Source organism: Miniopterus natalensis, chromosome 5, assembly GCF_054644295.1.
Source record: "Miniopterus natalensis isolate mMinNat1 chromosome 5, mMinNat1.hap1, whole genome shotgun sequence".
NCBI lineage: Eukaryota > Metazoa > Chordata > Mammalia > Chiroptera > Miniopteridae > Miniopterus > Miniopterus natalensis.
The window spans coordinates 37,924,522-37,946,488 of record NC_142085.1 but is presented as its reverse complement, the minus strand read 5'-3'; the positions used below and the strand labels follow the sequence as shown (position 1 = coordinate 37,946,488).

The window sequence follows — 21,967 nt, the reverse complement described above, 5'->3', positions numbered from 1 at the left end:
GGAAAGGTCATAGGGAATGTCAGAGAAGTGCCGTGTTTGTTAATAGGCAGGTGTTATTATCTTCGTTTTCACTAATGCAAACAGTGTCCCCAGAGACGTATGTGATTTTCCCCACATGCCGCAGCTTGTGAATTGCAGAACCAGGAAAGATATCTGAAAGTCCTGATTCAGAGTCCTCTGCCCTTGGGCCCCTTTTGTGGTAATCGCAAAAGGCTGACCATCCAGTGCTTTTTCTCTGCCAAGGCTCTCATTACATCTTCCCCTACCTCCCAGTTTTGCAAAGAAGGTCATTTCTATTTAGTTCCTCATTTGTGTTTGGGAATTAAAAGCAATTCATATTTGGGGTTTTGTTTGGAAGTACGTGGTCAGGCTCAGGAGCATTAAGAAATCTCATTAAAATAAACATACTTGCAAATTCCAATAGAATGGCCCATGTATTTCAAGCTGTATTCAGCAAAGTCCAGTGAGTCTACTTGAATCCAGCTAATCTCTATCCCAGTGAACTCTGTCACAGCAAGATTAGACTTCCATATTGCTTTTTGCCTCCAGGACATAAAAGTAAAAGACTCCATGTCTTTCAGAGTAGCCTTTCCCCACATTCTCTCCAACCCAGGGAATGATCAGCTAATCAGTAAACACTTGCAGAATAATTCCGTTGTTCCCAGCACACATATACCACAGTGACGAACCCTCACATTGTTCTGTAACTCTCATGGTGACTTGTCATTCTAAAAGCCTGCCTTTCTTCCTCAGGGACCATTCTTTTGGCCATTTTTCCTGTGGATTCACAATCAATAAATTGAGAGAAATGTTTACTACATTTATTTTTGGAGTGGTCCTGCCCAATAGTCTGAGTCTCAAATGAATACTTTAAATTGGAGTGTTTCAGGAGGAAAAGCCAGCAGTCTAGTCTATTTCATGTCTATTAAATATAGTCCAATCATTTATAGCCTCTAAGGCTGTGAAGGCTGATGGAACTGTCCAGGAAGGTGTACACACTTGCACGTGTACCCAGTTCCTCTGGCTGAGTGAAAGGTTCATCCCAGCCTCCACCATTTGCAGAAGGGGAAAAAAATCTCTTCCGATGGTTCCCAGAAAGGAAAATTTAAGAAAATTCTTTTTTTTTTTTTTTTTTTAAATATAGCATAGAAAGAAGAGCTGGCAAATTGTAGGCAGGAAGTCATGAAATGATTTTACAGTAAAATGTGTGCTTTTTGGAGATTAGTTACTTTAGACAGCCTAGAAAAAGCAAACTTTGTTTTTGCATTAATTTCTTAGGCTTTTGATTTGGCAATTCTCATACTGGACTTGAACTGTAAAAAAAGTAGTGAGTCTTTGCATCAGAACTGCTTGCAGGCCCTGCAGAGCAGTGCGTTGGTTGGAATGTCCCTCTGGAAATCCCAAAGTGCTCTCTGACATCACCCTCCCTCTTCCTATGTTTGGGTGTTTGCATTGGGAGGGCAGGAGCAAGAGCATGAGTGGGGGAATTTTTCACATGATTTGTCCTCACTTCACCATTTATCAGGACAGCTGGTTGGCGGATAGGGAGGCAGCTATGAGTAACGGTTAACATATTTGGCCCCTTTTCAGGCCTGAACTGAATAGTACCTGACTGAGTACGGGCGTTACTCGGAGATATTACAGATTTGGTTCGAGACCACCACAATAAAGCAAATATCATAATAAAGCAAGTCAGATGAATATTTTTGTTTCCCAGTGCATATAAAAGTTATATTTACTCCCTGACCGGATGGCTATGTTGTCTGGGGCATCATCCCAGGCACCAAATGGTTGTGGGTTCACCTCTCGGTCAGGGTTTGTATGGGAGGCAACCGATTGATGTTTCTCTCTCTCCCCTTTCCTCTCTCTAAAAAATCAGTAAAAATATGTCCTCGGGTGAGGATTTTAAAAAGTAAATTATATTTACACCATACTGTAATGTATTAAGTGTGCAATAACATTATGCCTAAAAAACAAAGTACATACCTTAATTTTAAAAGGCTTTATTGCTCAAAAATGCTAACCATCACTGGAGCCTTCAGTGAGTCACAGTCTTTTTGCTGGTAGAGGGTCTTGCCTTGCTGTTGATGAAAACACAGTCATTTGTAAAGTGCAGTAAAATGAGGTAGTGACCTTAGCAACTCTCCCAAGGTCACACTTGCTGTACATGTCTAGTGTTCACCTCCACATTTACTGAGGGGCCCCAGTAGGCACTGGAGCTACAGAAATGTTACAGAAGATAGTCCTGTGCAGGAGGGGCACAGACATGAAACAGATGAGGTGAACAGTGAGGGAAGACCAACGTGGTACTCGAAGGAGAGGGGTTCAGGTAAGGCCTGCTCACCCCTCTAGCATGGAGCCTGCCCTTTTCCTCTCGGAGAGTATCTTCCTGAGCATGCTTATGCCGCCTGCGCCTTGCTGTGAGATGGTGTGGGTAGTTCTTAAGGTCGCCCCGAAGCGCCTAAGCTGAGCTCTGGTCAGTAATCGGCGGGTGCACATTGCTCCTCCATGCTCTGACTCCACGTTGAAGAAGCACAGCTCACCCACCTGCTGCCCGGTTTAACTGGTAGTGTTGCCTTTTCTTCAGTAATACCCAGTTTATGCAATTCACCGTCCTGGGAAAGGCATCACACAATTTGGGTTCTGATTCTCAGGGACCTGTGGTGCACTGACCTGATAACCCTAATGGACACCGTGGTATTTCGATGAGCATCCGATAAAGGCAGGCCTCCCATGCTGTGTGCTGCGTGGTGCATACCCTTTCCCTCTGCAGTGCATATGTCACAGTCCCCTGGTCTCAGCACATATGTCACGGCCCCCACTTAGCCTGCACAGTCCCCTCGTCTCAGCACTGCTGCTGGCTGGCCTGAAGTCCAGCTCTGATCTTTCCTCAAGACCCCAGGGTTAAAATTATTCATGAAGGCTCTGGCCCTTCATTTTTTTCTGTAGTTTAAAGAAAGATGAGTTTAGTTTCTTGTGGCTATTTTCAGTAAGAAATTTCTTAGATGTAAAGATGGCAAGAAATATTTCTTCCAGTTTGGCCTGACCAGCTGACCTGGACTGACCCAAGCACAGCTTCAAGAATTTCATGATTCCTTGCACTCATGGCATGGGCTGCTACTGATCATTTTCACTGACCCCCTTAAAAATCATTTGAAACATTGAAGCTATTGTAGTAAGACAAAGTCTGCATCAGGCAGCAAGAATTGGGGAAAAGCTTGAGTTCATTTGTTGAGCAAATGTTGAGTATCTCCCATATGTTGGGTGGCATACTATTCTACTAGAATTAGAGCAGGGAGTAAAACAGACAAAAAGTATGGAGTGTTTACTTCTAGGACATTTTTAAAGAAGGGCAATTGTACTTTTAGAATGTGAAATCCCCTGGGGAGCCATCTTTTGCTGGTGGTAAGTAGAGTATAAATTCTATATGCTTATTTCTGAAATAGTTAGAAGAGTTCTGTTAGTTTAAATTTTCTTTGCCATCTGATTTGCTAACTTGCACCATTGCTGAAGAAGAAAAGATTTCCTGAAAAACATCAGTCTCAACACAGTTTCTCTCTATATTCTCTAAACTTCCAAATTAAAAGAAAAGATTAGTGAACTTTTTACTCTATTTAAACCTCTAAACATACGCATTTAGTAGAGAAATAAATGTGTGTACTTGGTAGCAGGTGAAAGGAAACATTTCTCATTCACTGCCTAAGACTTGTAGTCCTCTTTTCTAACATAGTAACAAGGTCCGGAACTCCCATTGTTTTGGTTTCTACACAATTATCTAAGTCTCTTGCTTTAACTTATAAGCTTTAGTTCCATTCGTAAGGAACAAGAGTCAGACTGGAAAGTAGTTCTTAAATAGCATCTCAATGTTCCCGCTATCAATTTTATCACAAAAGAGTCGAGATTAGGGTTTGGAGCCTAAGTTCATCTTCCTTTTCCATCCTTAATTGGGAGAGGCCATTTCTTTGAACCGTGTGCCCACAGAAACTTCGTCTTGAGCATTAGGGTGCCCAGGGTGACTTGGGGTATTCACTGTACTCACCTAGAGAGGGTGATGGGAGTCATACATTACATTATTTCAACAAATATAAAATACATATCAAGAAAGAACTTTTTAAAATCAACTTAGTTGTGTTTAATCACTAAAAAATATGTATTTTTCCATTTCCTTTGTAGCCCACAAGACGGTCTGCCAGGTTGTCAGCGGTGAGTACTCTAGAACCCCCTTGGTGTTAGTTCCTATGAGTTCATGTTCCCTCTGTCCAGAGCAAAGCTGCAGAAGCAAGATTGTTTCCCTTGAGTTTTTTGTTTGCGTTTTGATAATTACGTGGGTCACAATATACAGCAAATTCGACCATTGCTGCCAAGCAAGTCCCTTGATCAGATGTGTGGGTGAAAACCAGTGGCCAGCCCCATTACCAAGAATATAAAGCACAGAAGTTGTTTGATATTGCTCGATCTCTGAAACGAAAGAAGTACGTTCAGCAAAGTCATATGGAGCCTTCCGATTCTACCTGTGATGCGCTGAAGTGGACAAGAATCTGATTCTCTGTCTACAACTCATACATTAGTCAGAATGTTCTGAAAGTTATCTGACTCCGTAGACTTTAGCCTCATTTCAGAACTAGGGAGTCGCTGAGAAAGTAAAAATTCCACTTGGACACTTGGAGTCTCCCTCTGTGGGCCAGGCCCAGGGAAGAGGTTTAGATCATTGAAGTAGGGATGGGCAAGGGGCCAAACCTCCGCAGTGAGTGTGCTCCAGCTCTCTTCGCCACACTGTGCTCCTTGCTGGCCCTTGTGCTCCTCCCTGCTGCCCACTGACTGAAGTCCAGTCTTCATTCTGCCAAGACAGGTCAGCCTGTTTCTCTGGTGGAGGATTTTGCTTAAAATACCAGCAGCACTGCCCACTGAGATGTAGAGGAAAGGCATTGACCTCTTGGCTGATCGCTTATATTCCCACACTAGATAGTATAGGAGCTGCAAGCTTCTGTGGCCTTTGGGGAAGCATGGATTTCATCTGTAGCCAACACCCATGCCTAGAACGGATCAGGAAATCCAAACAAAAATGGATATTAGGAGCAGTCACAAGTTCAGAAGTGTAACTGGGTTTGAGTGGAGTGACCAGTGTTTCCCGTGAGTCTGAGCCTTAGGAAGCGATGTCAGAGTCACCAGGAAGAGTAAGTGCTGGGAGGTGCGGTTGTATATGTATTCAGTTAATGCAGATTCTCCCAAAACCCCCCAGAGATGGCGTGCTCTAATGGTAACTTTCAGCATGGCTCAGGGGTTAGTTTAAACCCTTTTTAGGCTAAACTATAGATTTTACTGAAAGCCATTGTATTCCATGGATGTCTGGCCCATGAAGGGGATAGACCTTGCAAGGCAAATGATACCCAAAATTTAGAACAAGGCTTTTCCTGAGCAACAGGAATCAGCAATATAAGCGCCTGCCACTGAGATCATTGCCCGTGGCGCTTGATGCAGAGTCTCTCCAGAGGCCAGTGGGATTACAGACTGAAACCTCAATATTTCTTGTCCCATCAAAACACTTGAATGCTGAGTTGGGTCGGGGGGGGGAGGGGGTGGGGCGGAGAAGGCGGTGAGGCTGTCTTACAGAAACTATTATAAAAGGAAAGTATTTGCTGTCAATTGAGAAAACAAGTATATGTTAACACAACATATCAAAGCTCAAAATGAAAATTTTAAAATCCTGAAAATTTAGGAGTCCTGCAAGCTGCTGTATTTGGGGAGCAAACTGCAGATTTAGAGTGGTAAGAAGATTAATAAAAGCCTTCCTTACTTTTCAATCTCAGTTTTCTTCTTTTATTTGAAAGGTCATGTCTAGCAGTCAGTCTTCAGGAATTGAACTGTCTACAATCTTACTTTATGCTCTTGATGAAAAGGGCCCTATTCAACATGAATCTGAAACACCTAGAGGCACTGGAGAGGAACATGTATTTTTTCTCCACAGGGGGAGACCCTGGCCAGTGTTTTCTATTTAAAAACCATTCCCCCTAGTGCCAGGAGAGATGTACACTTATTTTTTCTAGCTCCATGAGAGAAATATTTGCCCTAACATAGCTATAGAAAACTAGAGTTTTACACTGGTTATTTTCCCCAGCATCCCCACGTGCCACCCTGTCTCAGGGCCCTGGGAAGCAGGCTGGGACTGAAGCCCTGTGTGGGGGGCACCATGGCCACAGAGCAGGCAGGCACTGCTCAGGGCAATGAGGAGACCCACACGAGGCCACAGAAAAATAATTGCCTGGTGGGCTCTTTGGCTAATAAGATCTGTGAAAAATCTTAAACTTTAGGGGCTAACAGCGGACATTTTATCATTATAATCATGTTCTTAATAGAAAGCTCTAGAGACAAAATGAGCCCAGTGCCTGGGTGGGCAAGAGATTCTTTTCACCTTGTACTGGCATTGGAGATGATGAAAGTTGGCTCCAGGACTTGAAATCTGCATCAGAGGTGAAAGGATTTGGAAATGATTTTGAAATACCTCACAGGCAGCAGTCTTCATTACAGGATGGGCTTTGCCTGTGATTGTGCTGTGATTTCTAGACTGTTGGGAAGGCTAGTGTGACCGAATTCATTGAGTCATTTGGCCAAGAGCCTGAGTCATCCTTCCTGCTGCTATGCTGTGATAAAAGGAACTACAGAGACATCAGAGATAGAAGCTGAAACCTGTTCCCGGAGAGCTATTCTGGACCAGAGAATAACGAGTTGGCTTTTAAATCTCACCTGCCGTTCACTCAAGAACCCAGGATGAAAATAGATATGAAATTGCAGAGCTCTTTATGCCGTTACCTGATGCTAAAAATAGAACGAAATATTTTTTAAATGAGCAAAATCATAGTCAAAATGCACTGTTGTCTTTTGTGATCTTTTCGTGGTCTTTTTGGTGCTGAGGGTTGTCTTTGTCACTATTTGCATAACTTAATTTATCTTTTCAGAAACCCACTCCACCAAAACCTGAACCCAAACCAAGAAAAACATCTGCTAAGGTAAGAGGTGCTTCCACTCCCACTTTGGCTTTTTAAACAATGAATAAATTATAATTTCATATCCAAAAGTCATCCAAGGAAAGATCACATTTAATGCTTCAGGCTAAATGTACTGACTAGAAAACTTATCCCTGCTACAGGCTTTCTCGACAGGCATAAAGCACAGTTTTATGCTTTTACCAGGAATGTGTTTTCCATCTGGTCAATAAAGCAAAGAAAGTCAGCGCACAGTGCTCTGAGAAGCCTCATGTCCAAGGGGGTTTGGTACTTCCTCCTGAACATGCCATTCACACGGTGCTCACACGGTTCACACTGGTGGCAGCCATGGACACTGCTGCCAAGAGCTCAAGGACCCGGGGAAGGGGCTTCTGGCTTCACATCACTGCTCTTACTAGGCCAGTCTGATAACTCATAATAATCACATAATTAATACCAGCAAACATTTATATGGCCCTTATACTATGCCAGACCCTCTTCTGATTGCTTTTCTCATGTAACCGTCACATCAGCCCTACTGAGGTAGGTATAAATAGCCTGTTTTGCCGATGAGGAAACTAAAGCACAAAAACAGACCCCACGTGGCTTTTCTCTACTCTGCCCTTCAGAGCATTGCCCCTTGTTGTGAATTGTTTGAAACTATGTGTATCATGGTGTGAGCAGGTGATTCTGAAGCAGAACTCAATTCTGTAGCTTGGTCTTAAAATCAGGATCTAGCCCAGCCGGGTGTGGCTCAGTGGTTGAGCATTGACCTAGGACCCAGGAGATCGAGGTTTGATTCCCAGTCCGGGCACGTGCCCGGGTTGCGGGCTTGATCCTCAGCAGGGGGCATATAGGAGGCAGCCAATCAATGACTCTCATCATTGATGTTTCTATCCCTCTCTCTCCCTCTCCCTTCCTCTCTGAAATCAATTAAAACATATTAAAACATATTAAAAAAAAAAAAAAGATTCATGTCCCTTAAAAAAAAAATTAGAATCTGGGTCTTCATTCTCAAGTTCTCTCAGCTCTCTAGTCACGCAAGCCCACGTCCCCAGGCACGGGAGGTGTTCCACGAGCCGGCCTCCCCGGCTTTGCCTTGTCCCTCACCAGCTGCCTCTGTCCTCTCCACGGCAGAACCGCCTCTCACCGCATCGAGAGAGGCGGTCCCCCGAACAAATGCAGAAGAGGAATCGTCGTGTTTTCGCAGAAGGGAAGGTCCGGTGGACTCTCAGCAGCCTGTTACACTTTCAGTAGAGCTCAGCTGATGCCCCACCAAACTGGGTTCCCATTTTCCCCCCAAACCCACCGTGTTGGCCCAGTTGTGCCTGGCGCTGCGTTTGGACGGAGACTGGCGGGTCTCGGCTGACACCGCACCGTGCCTGATGTACTGTCTGTCTGTGCTTTGATCCTGTCAGAAAGAGCCTGGAACCAAGATTAACAAAGGTGCTAAAGGGAGGAAAGAGGAGAAGCAGGAAGCTGGAAAGGAAGCCGCTGCCCCGTCTGAAAACGGAGAAACTAAAGTGGAAGAGGTACTGTGCATAAATACCTCCCACGGGCTGAGTCAGTGTCTTAAGAAATTGCTGGCTCCTTCAGCTGCTGATAGCATGTTCCTAAAGTCTCTTTTCGTTGCCTGTGATGTTATTGCAGATCCACATCTATCGCTCAACTGTTAGTGTCTCAACCTGCAGAGGTACCCCACCCCGCACACTGTCCGTAAAGGGGCAGATTGAAACAGTGAGAGTTAAGGGTATCGTAGAAAATCCTGCATGTTTGCAGTGACTAGAACCAGCTAGTGGTGTGCTGTTGTTTATTATGAGCCTTGGGAGCTTGCAGGGAAAGCGTCTGTGGTCGTTTGAAAAGCAGAAAGCAATGAGTGCAGCAGAGCTTTTGCGTAATACATTCCTGCCTTGTCTGTTTTACACCCAGAGCTGAAGTAGGTTTTGCGGTGGAGGCGCTAAAAAACAGATGTTCTAAAGTGTGTGTGTTGGTGGGGTGGACTTTTATTTGGCTTATAGTAGTTTTAATAGTAACTATATCATTGTTTTTCATTTTTCCCCCCCCACAGGCACAGAAAACTGAATCTGTAGATACCGAGGGAGAATGAATTGTCATGGAAAAATTGAGATTGATTTTATGTACCTCTTGGGACAACTTTTAAAAGCTATTTTTACCAAGTTTTTGTAAATGCTAATTTTTTAGAACTCTAGTTGGCATACAAAAATATATAAGGATGGACATTTTACCTTCTCATAATACATCTTTTTGGAAATTTCCATCATTCTCAAGTGTAATAAATTTAATATTGGAAGCTGTGTGTATAATTGATTCAGCATTCCATGCATTTGCTTTAAAAATATAGTCCTGTGCATACTGTGGTGTTTTTACTGTGCATATATGCATTTTTCATGCAGTTTTTCTAGAGCAATAATCAGTGGTGCTTTTGTACCTAGGTTTATGTGATTTTAATGAAACATGGATAGTTGTGGCCACCTGCTGACTATTTGTGGTTTAAAATAAAAGGTTTTCTTGCCTGCAGAATACCTGCCTCTAAGTAATGTTTTACTAAATTTAGGCAGAGTTTCATTTTATTGTTGCAGAAGAGATAAAGAATTTCTACAGTCTGTGCCCTGAGGGTATCTCTAATAAGTAAAATAGGATTGCTTCTGAATTTTCTGGCATTTAAAAATGTTATTATTTTAATAAAGTCATCTGTGAGTGCCAGTGTGGAATTCCACCTAATACACTTCATATAGGAAGTGGCTCGCAGTGATTATCATACACAACACATAATAAAACACCACTTTTTTTGAAGTCCTTATAAACAGCATTCTGCTAGTGAAAAGCCATAAACTCGGGCTCATCCTTGAAATTTTCCCACTTTCAAAATAATGCTGAGTCACATTTGTACTGAAATACTTTCCCATTGGTTGAGGACTTCACAGCTTTGAAAACACTTTACCCAGCACGACCACACTTCAGCCTTGGGTCACCCTAAGAAAGAAGTTGGCAAAGATATTATTAGAGCTCCTTTTTAGGCTAAGAAACAAGGACATGGAGAGTGTGTGACTTATGTTAGGCCCACAGGAAGAACAGCCAGAACTCGAACCTGGTCTTTCGAATTGTCTACATAGTGTCTATCTTACTCTGTTCAAGCTGCTATAACAAAATATCACAGACTGGGCGTAGGCAGTCAGCCTCGGGTCAGTGTGTCTCCTTAGACAGTGCAAAAGGAAGAACTGTGCTTTGCTAAGACGGCAGTCTAGTGTAATAGCTAAGCTTGTGAATTCTGCAGGCCTTCTGCCTGCATTCAAACCCTGTCTTTGCCACTTACTGGCCATATGACCAAGGACAAGTTACTCAGCCTCTCTACACTCCGTATATCTTAGAGTTGCCATCTGTGAATGGGAATAAAAACAGTACTTGCTTCATAGGGTATTATAAGTGTTAAATGGCACAAAGTAAATGTTCAAAAAGTATTATTAGTCAAGACATGGGGCGGGTGAGATGTTAGCTCTTTGAGGGCAGGGAGGGATGTCTCATTCTCCTTTGTGTCTCGAGGGTCTGACGCAGAGTAGAGGCCCAGTAAATATTTGTTGAGGTGAAACGTGGTCTTCAGCAGGGAAGAACCAAGCTCAGGGTTGTGAGCACTGCTCTATGTGTTTCCAAATCAAGCTAACTGGGTAGTGTAGCCTAAACATACAGACCACAGTTCTGGCCAGTGTTCCTCTAAGTTAGTAAGAAAATTAAAACATTATTGTTTTATTTAGTTTGTATTTAAGCTGAAACCTTTTAAAACCCCAATACCATAGCTTTCAGAACACCTTAAAGTTTGTTGTGGGACCATTCCTGAAACAATACTTGTTCAACCTATGCGGTCACATGTTTACTCTTAATTTAGACCCAACTTCACTTCCCTAGAAAAGTTAAACCATGATTTTTAATACCTTTCTACATCAAAAAAATATTAACAGTTGAATATTAACAGGGAATATTCATTTAGAGACAGGCATACCTTGACTTAGGGTGATGGATCTCATTGAGTTCCTTGAAGCCAACTCATCAACTCAGAAGATGGACAGAATCCCTAAGGTCACCCAGAGTCTCCTTTATAGCACGACCAGCAAAGGGTTTCTCAGAGCTGCTGAATACCACCAGTTATAAAGAAGTTACCACTCAAATAGCCCAGAGAATTTTTTAAAAATTTATTGTCGAGCCAAGAACCATCTCCTTGTGGCTTCCGGTTACTGATCCCAGTTCTACTAGGATCAGGGACATATAGAACTAATTGATTCTTCCCCCAGCAGTCCTTCAAACACAGAAAAACACCTGTTGCACCCCCTTCGGCACACCTCAGTTTCTCTGGCCCATCCTTACAGATTATGGTCATAGGACATAGATCTCTTTTAAAATGTAATACATTTTAATTAACCTCATGGGCACAGAAATTTTCAAAACAGTCACATCAGGTTGAACTATATGAAATGCTTAGCTTATCATCTCCTTTGGACCTTCAAAAACAGCAATTTTATATGGCTCAACGTAGGCTTCTCTCAATTTTAACCCCCTTTGCAACTTTGATCAGTGTATCTATCTTCTGTGACTTCATCTTGATCTCTAATAAGTATGTTTACAGGGCAAAGGGCACTTCAGGGCTGTACCAAAGTCTGTCTTCCAGGTTCACCCATTCATCAAAAATATACTGAACATCTAAATGCTGGGCATTTTTCAAGGCATTAGGGACATAGTGGTGAGAAGGTCTGTGTCCCTGCTCTTATGGAGCTTGGAGTCAAGTGGGGAAGCAGACTTTAACTTCTTAGTTACACAGATAAAGGTATGTTTATAAGAGCCATTACTGAAGCCTAACCTCTTCCACAGCAAACCCTTCTTGTACCTCTAATGGATTCCATTTTGAGAAAGCTGTTAGCCACAAACCCACAAGAAACTAAATAAGTTAACTTATTGAATGGCATTTTTAAGTATTATTCACTTGGTTGTTATATAGTACCTTGAAACAAAAGACAATTTGGGCTTGGCATAATGAATGTTTAGTTGTACTTCCAGGAAATAATTGGTCCTGAATATTTCTTGTGGTTCGTACATAGATGTCTTTTTGACTAGAACAGTCCAGTCTGTCACAAAAATGACCTGTGGAATTTGAATGACTTGACAGGTAAAACAAAATTTGAGGGGAATAGAGTATGGGAGGAAGGTATCCTCAAGGTTGGGAATCACAGAACTGGGATAGGCCTTTGTGGGTATCTGTTGTCGTTTCCTTCTTAGAGCCGAGTCTCCCTTGAATTCCAAAAGAACTGCTTTATTTTCCCCTGGGAAAATGTTGAGGTCTTCTAATAGTAGGTTCTAAATCAAGATATGGTGATTTAAAAATATGCATTCACTCTTTTTTGGTGGAATTTAATTTGAGAAATGAGTAATGACTGGCACTCTTAAAAACTGGTTTACTCAAAGAATTTATATGCGTATATGCACAACCCAAGGACATGGACAATGGTGGGGAGAGGGACTGGGGAGGGGCATGGGACGGGATGGAATGGGTCATTGGGGAGGAAAAGGGACATCTGTAATATTTTAAACAAAAATAAAATTTTAAAAAAATGGTTTACTCAGCACATACCAAGTCCCACAAGCTGTGTTTAGCGACTGTTAAGCAGCTACTGTGTTCTGAGCACTTTGGAGAAGTAATAGCAAGCCCGAGAAGAGATGTAATTTTTGGCTTTGTTCGTATAAGACAGGCCTTTGGCCATATGCACTTTGGATTTTTTTAACAGAAACTTTAATACTGATTCATCAAAACTGAGACATAGTAAAATCCTTGAGTGTCTACAATGTTCCCCATAGTGGATAGAAGCAAATGAGAACTTTACTGATCTTCTCTGATACAATGAGTTGCTTTTCCTCTTGCATTCACACAGCACTTTTCTTGACCTATATTTTGTACTTATTTTATTCTGTCTGATACTGTAAAACAGTGTTTCCTTTTCTATTTCCTCAAGTAGAGTTTGAGCCTCTGTAGGCAGGGAGGTCTTCACCCTATATTCTTCTAAGTACTTACCTGGTATCTGGTACATAGTAATATTTATTGAATGTTTAGGTGAACTAATTTAAGTCTAAGTTGTTCTCCCAACTTTCAAAGTACTACTGACCTCTGAGGGAGGCAAAACTAAAACATATAAAAAAAGAAAAAATACTCCAGGGTACCAAATTAAGTGTTAAGTGTGTTTAGTTCAGACGAAAGTCTCTAGGAGACCAGAGAAGAGAACCATCTTGAGCAGCTGGGGAAAGATTTAATGGTGACAAAAGCATAGATGCTCCCAATTTTTAAGGAGGTATGAATGAGTCAGAAAGGAGCTGAAGGACCTGTCAGACAAGGTAACAGCCGGGCTAGAGGAAGCGTGTGGAGTGAAACACACCTGGAGTAGGTTCATCTCGAAAAACCATGTTTTAGATACCTGAGCAAATTGATTCACTGTTTCCTGCTCCCATTTCTTTTGTTAAAGGATTGGATTAAATTTCATTAATGGCTTGTAAAAACCTTTCTTTTTTTTAAAGCAGTAGGATACCAGTACTTCTTTCTTGGTGGGGGCTTCAGGGTATGTATGACCCACTCTCTTGGCCATTACCTTACCCTTTGAGGCAGCTCCTAAGTGTCATTGGCTGAACCAACTGAACACAATTTGAAGACCAGTGAATCAGGGTACCTCTAAAGGTCTGGGTGACAGGATGATTCCTCCCAACTATCAATGTGCATGGTTTGTGCAGAAAGAGACACCTTGACTGGAGTAGAAGGTTGATGGTGGGAAACATACAGCGCTCATGATCATGCCTGGCACAGTAAGCACTGGGGAGTGCTGTGTAAATATATGTGGGAGTGTGATACTGTAGGCTGGAATGTGAGATCCACATGCACACAGAAGCCTTGAGTGGTGGTCACCAGTGTTTGTGTGTTAGGCAGTTAGACAAGAGCAGAACAAGGATGATGGGCCAGGTACAGAAGGCCACCAGGGCAAAGCCCCAGGTGCCCAGCAAAGGACAATTGTAGGGTGGGACCTCGCCCCCAGGGTGACCTTTCCTCCCCTAGCATATCTCTGGTCATGCAGTTTGGACCCCCTGACCTTTCCTCCCTAGAGATAACATCTAGGCCTCAGTTGTATAGTTCATCTCCAGGCCCAGAAAAGCAGCAAAACCAGACAAACAACACCAAGACTGACCTCAGGACCAGCTGCATTGAATAATGACTCCTGGTGCCCACCTACTGATCAGTCAGTGGAGGCCTAGACCCTGAAAGGACACACCTGGAAAGTTGCTGAATATTCTATTAAGATTTTCCCCTGGGACCTCCCTTAAAATCTCCACTCTTAAAACCCTTAGGACAGAGGACTCAGCGCTCTCCCTCCCAGGGCCATCCCTTCACTCTCCCCCTCCTCATCCCCCCAGGGGCATCACCTTTACCTTCCTCACTACTAAGCTCCAAGGGCCCTTCCTTTACCTCTATAACTTGTTTCCTAAGCCCATTTCTTCTAAGAATTACTTTTTCTACCTCTGTGATTTACCAAATAAATGTTCTCTTATAGTTTGGATCTTGGCTCTGAATTCTTTCCTAGGCAGAACTCAAATACAGAGGTTGCTGAACTCAGGTTCAGTCTGACCCCACAGGTCTAACACCCGGTGCCATTCCATCCGCCTACAACATTTGCATTTAATTCAGCAAGAAACATGGAGCCTCCCTGGATTCTTCCTCAGGGAAGAGGCAGGATGGGCATGGTGTCTAGGGGAGAGGAGTCTGGCAGCTAACTGGATTCCTCAATCAACCTGTATTTTCCCTTTAATTAGAATATAGTCTGGATATTGCATATTAGAGAATTGTTAGTTTTCTAATATGTAATTATGATAATTTTTAGGAAATGTATGCTGAAGTTTTTTAGGGAGGAAAGGTTGTGACAACGGGAGCTTATTTTCAAATAATTATATATGTAATGTTTATTATATATGCAACATATGTAGACATATATCCATCTGCATAGATAAAACAAATATGGCAGAACGGTCCTTGTTAAATCTTGTGAGTATACAGAGGTTCCTTACAGTATACTTTTCTGTATGCTTGCATATTTTCATAATAAAAAATCAGAAAAAAGTGGGTGAAAATGTTGTTTCTTGGGTCCTCTTATTGGAGCAAGAGGACAATTAATAATGATAGTCATACACATGAGGAGAGTACTTACTCTGTGCCAGGCTGTGTAGTAAAGAATTTGGCCTGACCCAAGGAAAAGTCTGGCTTTGTCCTCAGCTCCTGAAAAGTAATCTTTAAACCCGTGGAATTTCTCAAGTGATAAGAGTGTCTTTGTTGTTCACGTGATTCAACTGTGGACAGAGGTGGAGTGTGGGGGTAGGTGGGAGGGACTGGAGACTTTGTTGAAGCTCCAGGGCAGTCGTTCAATCAATCGTGCCCATGCAGTGAAGGCCCAGGAAAAACTCTGGACTCCCAAACTCCGATGCACATCCCAGGTTGGCAGTCCTCCATGTGTATTGTCACAGTCCTTATCAGAAGGGTGACACGTCCTGAGGACAATGGAAGCTTTGCCTTTGCAACCCTCCTGGACTCTGCCCCATGTCTCTTCCTTTGGCATGTTCTACTTTGTATCCTTTCCCTGTACTAAACCATGGGTGTAAGAGCTTTCAGTGAGATCTGTGACTCCTTCCAATTTTATGCCCTTATCAGACCTGGGGGTGGTTTTGAGAACTCCCTGAACTTGCAATTGGTGTCAGAAATGATGATGGTCTTGGGGGCTGTGCCCTTAGACATTGCAGTTGGCTAACACCAGGCATGGCATTCGCCTTTTGCATAAATATTTAATACTCGTAGCTTGAGCATTAATGAGTTGGATGGCCTGTTTTACAGATAGGGAAATTAAGGAACAGATAACTAACTTGCCCAAGGTGATACCGTCAGTAGAATTTAAATGCTGGCAGGCTGTTCCAGAGTGTGTGCATCTTGCTGATAAGAAAACAAGCTTATATCAGGGATATAAGTGGCAAGAATTCCAGCGTAGGCAGGTCCTGGCAGCAATCTAAGTTGAGTCCCATCTCCTTCATTCTCTGAGCGCAGTTCTGTATATTAATAATGATCCTTCAGAATGGGGACCCTGAGGCAAAAGAAGACACCGTGCCCTGAAGGAAAGATTCAGTGATGTTTAATACTACACACTTTGTTTTCTAAGGCCATTAAGTGTACTAATTAATTTTATAAAGAAGTCCAAGAGTTCTAGCAGAAAGGGCTTTCTCATCAACTTTTCCCTTATCCAAGTAACAAGACCGCCACATTCTCTGACCATTCCTGTTAATAGGAGGCCTGCTGTAAGATTCCAGTGGCATGGAAAAAATGCTTTCAGAAAGAGAGAGAGAGCGAGAGCAGTCCCACACTTCTCTCCACTAATTGATAATTGACAATAATCCAAATCCAAATAACGTGTGCTTCAGAATTCAACAATAAGAGTGGTAAAAATTTCAATATCCTAAAGAAATAATCTAAGGGAAGGAGATCTATGTAACAAGGGATGCTCCTGTATACTCTTCTTTTACAAAATTCAAAATGCTCCCATAGGAAAGTTCTAATTTTAACAGGCCACAAGTTTCAAGACTTTGCAAGCACTTTGGTAATTTTCTAAACCAATTAGCTGAATGCGCATTAAATTTTTAGTCAAATCATCACAAAAGCTTCCAGATAAATGGGACTATATAGGTGCAAGCAAAACGTGTGAATGACTCTCTGCAGTAGTCACCAAATTTGAGCGTTTGCTCTTTGAGTGTGGGCATTGATGTGTGAACAGTGCCCTTACACAGGTTGTGAGGATGCTATTCTTCTCTTGCCACCTCCAAAAAGCCTGGAGGTAAGCAATTCACTAGGGGGTGGGGTGAGGTGGGAGTAGGCAATGCCAAGAGAAAATAAGAGAAATCCAAGAAATTAAACATCTGGTTTATTTAGCAGCTTTATTCTGTTAAATTGAGCCTAAGGGCTCAATTTAAAACTCTAAGAAGTTTTATTTGTGCCTTTCTATGGACTTCCTTAAGTGGCTTATATTTCACCTAAAACAGGAAAGAAAAAGAAAAGGAAACTCCAAATATTGTGTCTTGAGATTATGCTTTGGTCTGATCTCTACTATAGTCATTTTCTGATTTTCTTGATCATTAAAAAAAAAAAAAAAAAAAGGTTCTAAAACAGAATTATGCACTGTCCTAAAACCTTATGTAGTCAAAAAAAAAAAGAAACAAACAAACAAATTTTTTTTTAAAAAGGGGCGGGGGTGGGGAGGAACACCACCAAAGGAAAATGGGCATCGGTGTTTGCACTGCTCCTGGTCTATAAAGTAAGAACGGGCAAAGTGTCTATCTCACAGGGCTGTTATGAGAATTAAATGAGTCAATATTTTTAAAGTGCTTAGAACAGTGTCTGGCACATAGTAAGCTATATAACTTTGTCTAACAAATTTTTTTAAGCACAAGTAAAAAAAAAAAAAAGACTTTGCAGGCCCAAGTGGAACGAAGTGAGTGAGCATTAGCAAACCTGCCTTTGTTCTCCTGACAAGTAATTAAGTACCATGAGGCAGCTCTGGAGGCAGAGAGAATTGAGGTATAGTGGGAGAAAAGTGTTTTCAGCAAGCCTCAGCTAAGTGTGTTATCCCTTGGTTTATTTTCATTATATGAGTTTTTTGGGTCCTGCATACTTTGAAGTTTGCCTCAAGGGAGAAAGTTGAATTGGGAGTCTTTGTGACTAGAATCTTTGGCCTGGAAGGTTGGCGCCTTCAGCTGTTTCTCATGCCAAGCCTTTGAGATTCTGTTCCCGTTCCAAAAGCAGACAGGAGCTTCCTTGCAAGTTTCTCTGAAAGAAATGAATGAGACTAAACTCCAACAGATTTCTGCCTTTATGGACCTTTAGCCTAATTAGTTCGGTGAATTAGTGCAACGGCTGGAATGCAGAGTGCAGCAGGCCCCAGTTCTGGGGATGGAGACGCATGAGGCCCCATAGATCATGAAGAGGGACCGGTCCTACGGCTGGTCAGGGACACTCAAGAAAGGCTACTGTAAGAAGGCTGCAGAAAAGCTACTGCCATCTTTTGACCATAGATTTTCAACTTTGAGCCTTGTAAAATTATATTTATACCAGAAAGATTTTGTAATACCAAACCCAGTGAACACAATATATCGCATCATTTACACTTTGGGACTTGAAAAAGAGAAAGAAAATTTTAAAGTGGTTCTGAGTAGCTCTTTTCCACATCCAGAGAGGAGGGGGAAATAACTGAAAATGGAAAATATCATTAAGCAGTGACAGGAGCGATCAGGTCAAATACAAAGAAAAACTTTCAGGTCTTCTTAAAACAGCTGTACTGGCCCAATCAGACTCACCCACTTGTATAACAAACATTTGTTACCATCTCATAGATAATATAACCTACAGGCATAGTTGTAAAAGTTCAATATACTGTTCTAACTACAAAATGAAGAATATTTTTTAAAGTAATTTATAACAAACTAGATATTTCAGGTATGTGAACATCTGGCTGTGACTTCACAAAAATACACAATGGAATGGATAGATGCACAAAATAAGTTTACGTTTAGAAAAATAAGGCATTTGGTGAATTATCAACATACTTTTTTAAAACTTGAACCTTTAAAATAAAGGATAAATGTGTTTATAGGTTTGCATGGAGTCACTGTAATCAACAGCCGTCATTGTAGTGGACACTCAAGTACTACAAACCTCTCCGTTGGTGATGTAATTTCCTGAAATGGAGCATACCACTTGTTAAAGTTGCAAACTAAGCACAATGTTTAAAACCATGCAAAAAGTATTCAGAATATGCAGTGTGTATATGTTAAAAGAGAGTTAGGTCCTAGGCCTAGAAATGTATAAACAGAGTTTAAAACAAAATCTACATGAATGTCCATTGGAACAGGTGAATGTCGTGAGAGACATATGACAATGCTGCATTGTGCAGGAGCGTCCACACGTTGCTGGATGTCTAGAATTCCTGCTTTCTGCTCAGGAAACACCTGTAACCCCTCCAGACCTCCCTCACCCACCTCTCCACTTCTGGTCACTGTGACAACTAATGACTCCACAGAAAAGCACAACAGCCTCTGAGGGCATAGTGCAGCCCCCGTTAAGAAATCCCACACTAGAAGCTTGGTAGCCTCCCCAGTGAAGTCGGTGTGAGTCTGTGTACGAGGTGTGAGTGCCGTGTCTGTGCTCTTGTTTGGGGAATGATGGAACAGGAGGGACTAAGTCACAAATAAACTTCCTTCTCTATGTTTCTCCACTCTTACTTTAAAATTTTTAAATTTACTTTATATTTTTAATCAACTGTTTTAAAAGTCAAGTAGTACATAACAGTTACCTGCTGCACACTTCCCCACCAAACCCTCTCGCCAAAGGCATATACTTTCAAATATTCCTCCAGTATTTTACATCCATAATTCTAAATAATGTGCTTTTCTCCCCCTAGGGTTTGATTTTTAAAACATGATGTTTTAATTATATATAATAATATACATTATAATATTAAAATATTTTGTAATTATAAATAATCTATTAGATTTCAAATAGGAAATATAAACTTTCACATAATATGTACAGCATATATTAAAATTAAGCTTTTTTCATGTGGTGTTTTAGAATTTACAAGTGAGTTTGCACAGGCATCATTTTATGTGATCCTCACAGAAGTCTTGAGAGGAATGTTGTTAGTGTCATTGTCATTTAAAACATGGGAAATTGGAACACAGATAAGTAACATGCCCAAGATCACATGACTATAAAATAGCAAAGACACGATCAGAGCCCAGAATCTTTGCTCTGAAAATACTGTTGTTTTCAACCTTACTTCAATAGTGAAAATATCTATGGGACTATTCTGCTCAGAGTCCTTTTTGGTGAAAACTTCTTCAAGGCCTACTTCCAATGGCACCTTCTTCCTGAAACTTTGGCTGTCCCTCCCCAGGCAGATCTTTTCTCTGTGTGTCCCCAGTAGTTTGTCCGTGTGCTCATCACAATGAACCGTAAGTTGTTCTCTTCAGGCTGCCTGAGTTGGATCAAGGGCTCATCAAAGCCCTGGCCAGGTTCTACTTTCTCTTTCCATCCCTAGAGCAAGGCAGGTCATCAGGCACATGGAAGGTGCTAGTCTCCCGGGACAGTGAAGAGGCATCTCTGTGCTGGGACCTGTGCTAAGTGCCGGGGTGCACAGGTGACTAGACAGAACACATTCCCTGGTGTCCAAGCCTCCAGTTTGGTAAAGACGTGAATGCATGAGGGTTGCTCTCCAAAATGGATAGAGGAGCAATGACTTCAGGAGGAAAGCTGCCCAGAGACTAAAGTCCTCTCAGATTTGGCTTGCTTTGCACCTTAAAACTTAAAGGATTAGCCAAAACAGATTGAAAGAGGTACACATGGAAGACAAACTAGATTCATAAGGTAATGAAGATCTTGAGAAGGGAACGGAATTGACAAAAGAGGAAGCCAGTAAGGGTATTTCTTACAAGAACAAAGGTGGAAAATAATTTTCCGTAAATGGAAGTGATTTATAAGTAAGGCCAAAAGGAGTTTATATTAATGGTGATGGGAAATTGTAAACGTGTGGATGGATATTTTATCTGGAAGAATGTTGAATAGCTTTAAAAACAGAGAAACTAGTCTTGGTTTTCGAGGTGGTCATGGAGAAAAGAGGAACAATTTAAAAGCCTTCGGGGCAATATGGTAAAAGAGAAAGAGTAAGATTTACCAATAAATTAGTAAAGGATATGAAGTTGAAGGGAGTTTATACAGTTATCAAATCAAGTGCTATTGAAAAATCATGAAGAAAAAGAGTAGACAGCTTTAATGGGGGGCAACTTTCATTGTCCAGTTGAGTAAGAATTAATGGCAATGAGCTCCTATTAGAAATTACAGTACATAGCATGCAGGTTGTGTCCTTAAATGCCACCAGAAGGTAGTTGAGTTGCCAATCTTGCATTTCTTTCCTTTTTCAACCTAAGAAGAAAAATACCTTCATGAACTCTGGTGAATAACCACAATTATAAATACATAAGTATAATATATAATTATAACCACAGTTATAAATAAATAACTGTAAAGAGGTAGCCTATTCTTGAAACCAAGGAATAGTTTCTTGGTTTTTATCACCTGCCACACAGACACCCTCCAAATGTTGTATGTGCCAAGACCAGTACCTCCTCCCAGCATCTCCTTCCCATGAAGAGAGTAGATTTGATATCTACTATTGGATTACAAATTGGGAGAGAAGTAAAACTGTTCATTCATAGACAACAGGATCCTATATAGAGAAAAGCTTAAGAACCACATGCAGAAAACTATTAGAACTAAAAAATAAATTCAACAAGATCTTAGGATACAGGACTAATAGACAAAAATCAGTTGTATTTCTATATATAGCAGGGAACCGTCCTAAATGTTCTAAAACTGGATTTTAGCAATGGTTGCAAAACTGGGTAAATTTATTTTAAAATCATTGAATTGTACACTTAAAATGAGTCTGTTTCATGGTATGTAAATTACACCTCAATAAAGTTTTTTTAATTGGGAGATGTCAAAAAGTGATAAAAGACATTTTTTTCAACAAAAGGAGGATTTTATTTATTACTTATTCCTAACCCCTATGTCGTAACCTCCGGCATCAAAAACTCTAACCCTGAGCAGCAGAGCCTAAGGTGGGAAATTCTAGGCCTTATCTGGAGTAGAAGTCGAGATGTGTGACTACCAGTGTCTTAAATCTCAGCACTGACACCAGCGGGCAGGACTTTGACAGTCAGCTTGTACCGAGGTTTATCTGGAAGAGCACTGAGGAGCCTGGCCACAAAGGGACAGATTGAGGCGAAGTGAGACGTCAAGTCAGGTCGTCAAGGACAGTTCTGGGTGGGGAGGCGGGGGTTGGGCTCAGGATCCTTGTTGC

The 21,967-nt window shown here is 41.5% G+C and overlaps 1 protein-coding gene across 1 annotated transcript in view; it reads left to right on the top strand.

Annotated features, from left to right (window-relative positions):
• The window catches only part of HMGN3 (high mobility group nucleosomal binding domain 3), a 29,846-nt gene extending 20,325 nt beyond the window's left edge, over positions 1-9,521 (top strand). The window contains exons 3-6 of the mRNA XM_016207365.2: positions 4,174-4,203; positions 6,954-7,004; positions 8,399-8,512; positions 8,631-9,521. Coding sequence (XP_016062851.2) covers positions 4,174-4,203; positions 6,954-7,004; positions 8,399-8,512; positions 8,631-8,762 — 327 coding nt within the window. The 3' untranslated portion in view covers positions 8,763-9,521. The remainder of the gene's footprint in view (positions 1-4,173; positions 4,204-6,953; positions 7,005-8,398; positions 8,513-8,630) is intronic.
• Positions 9,522-21,967: the final 12,446 nt, after the last annotated feature.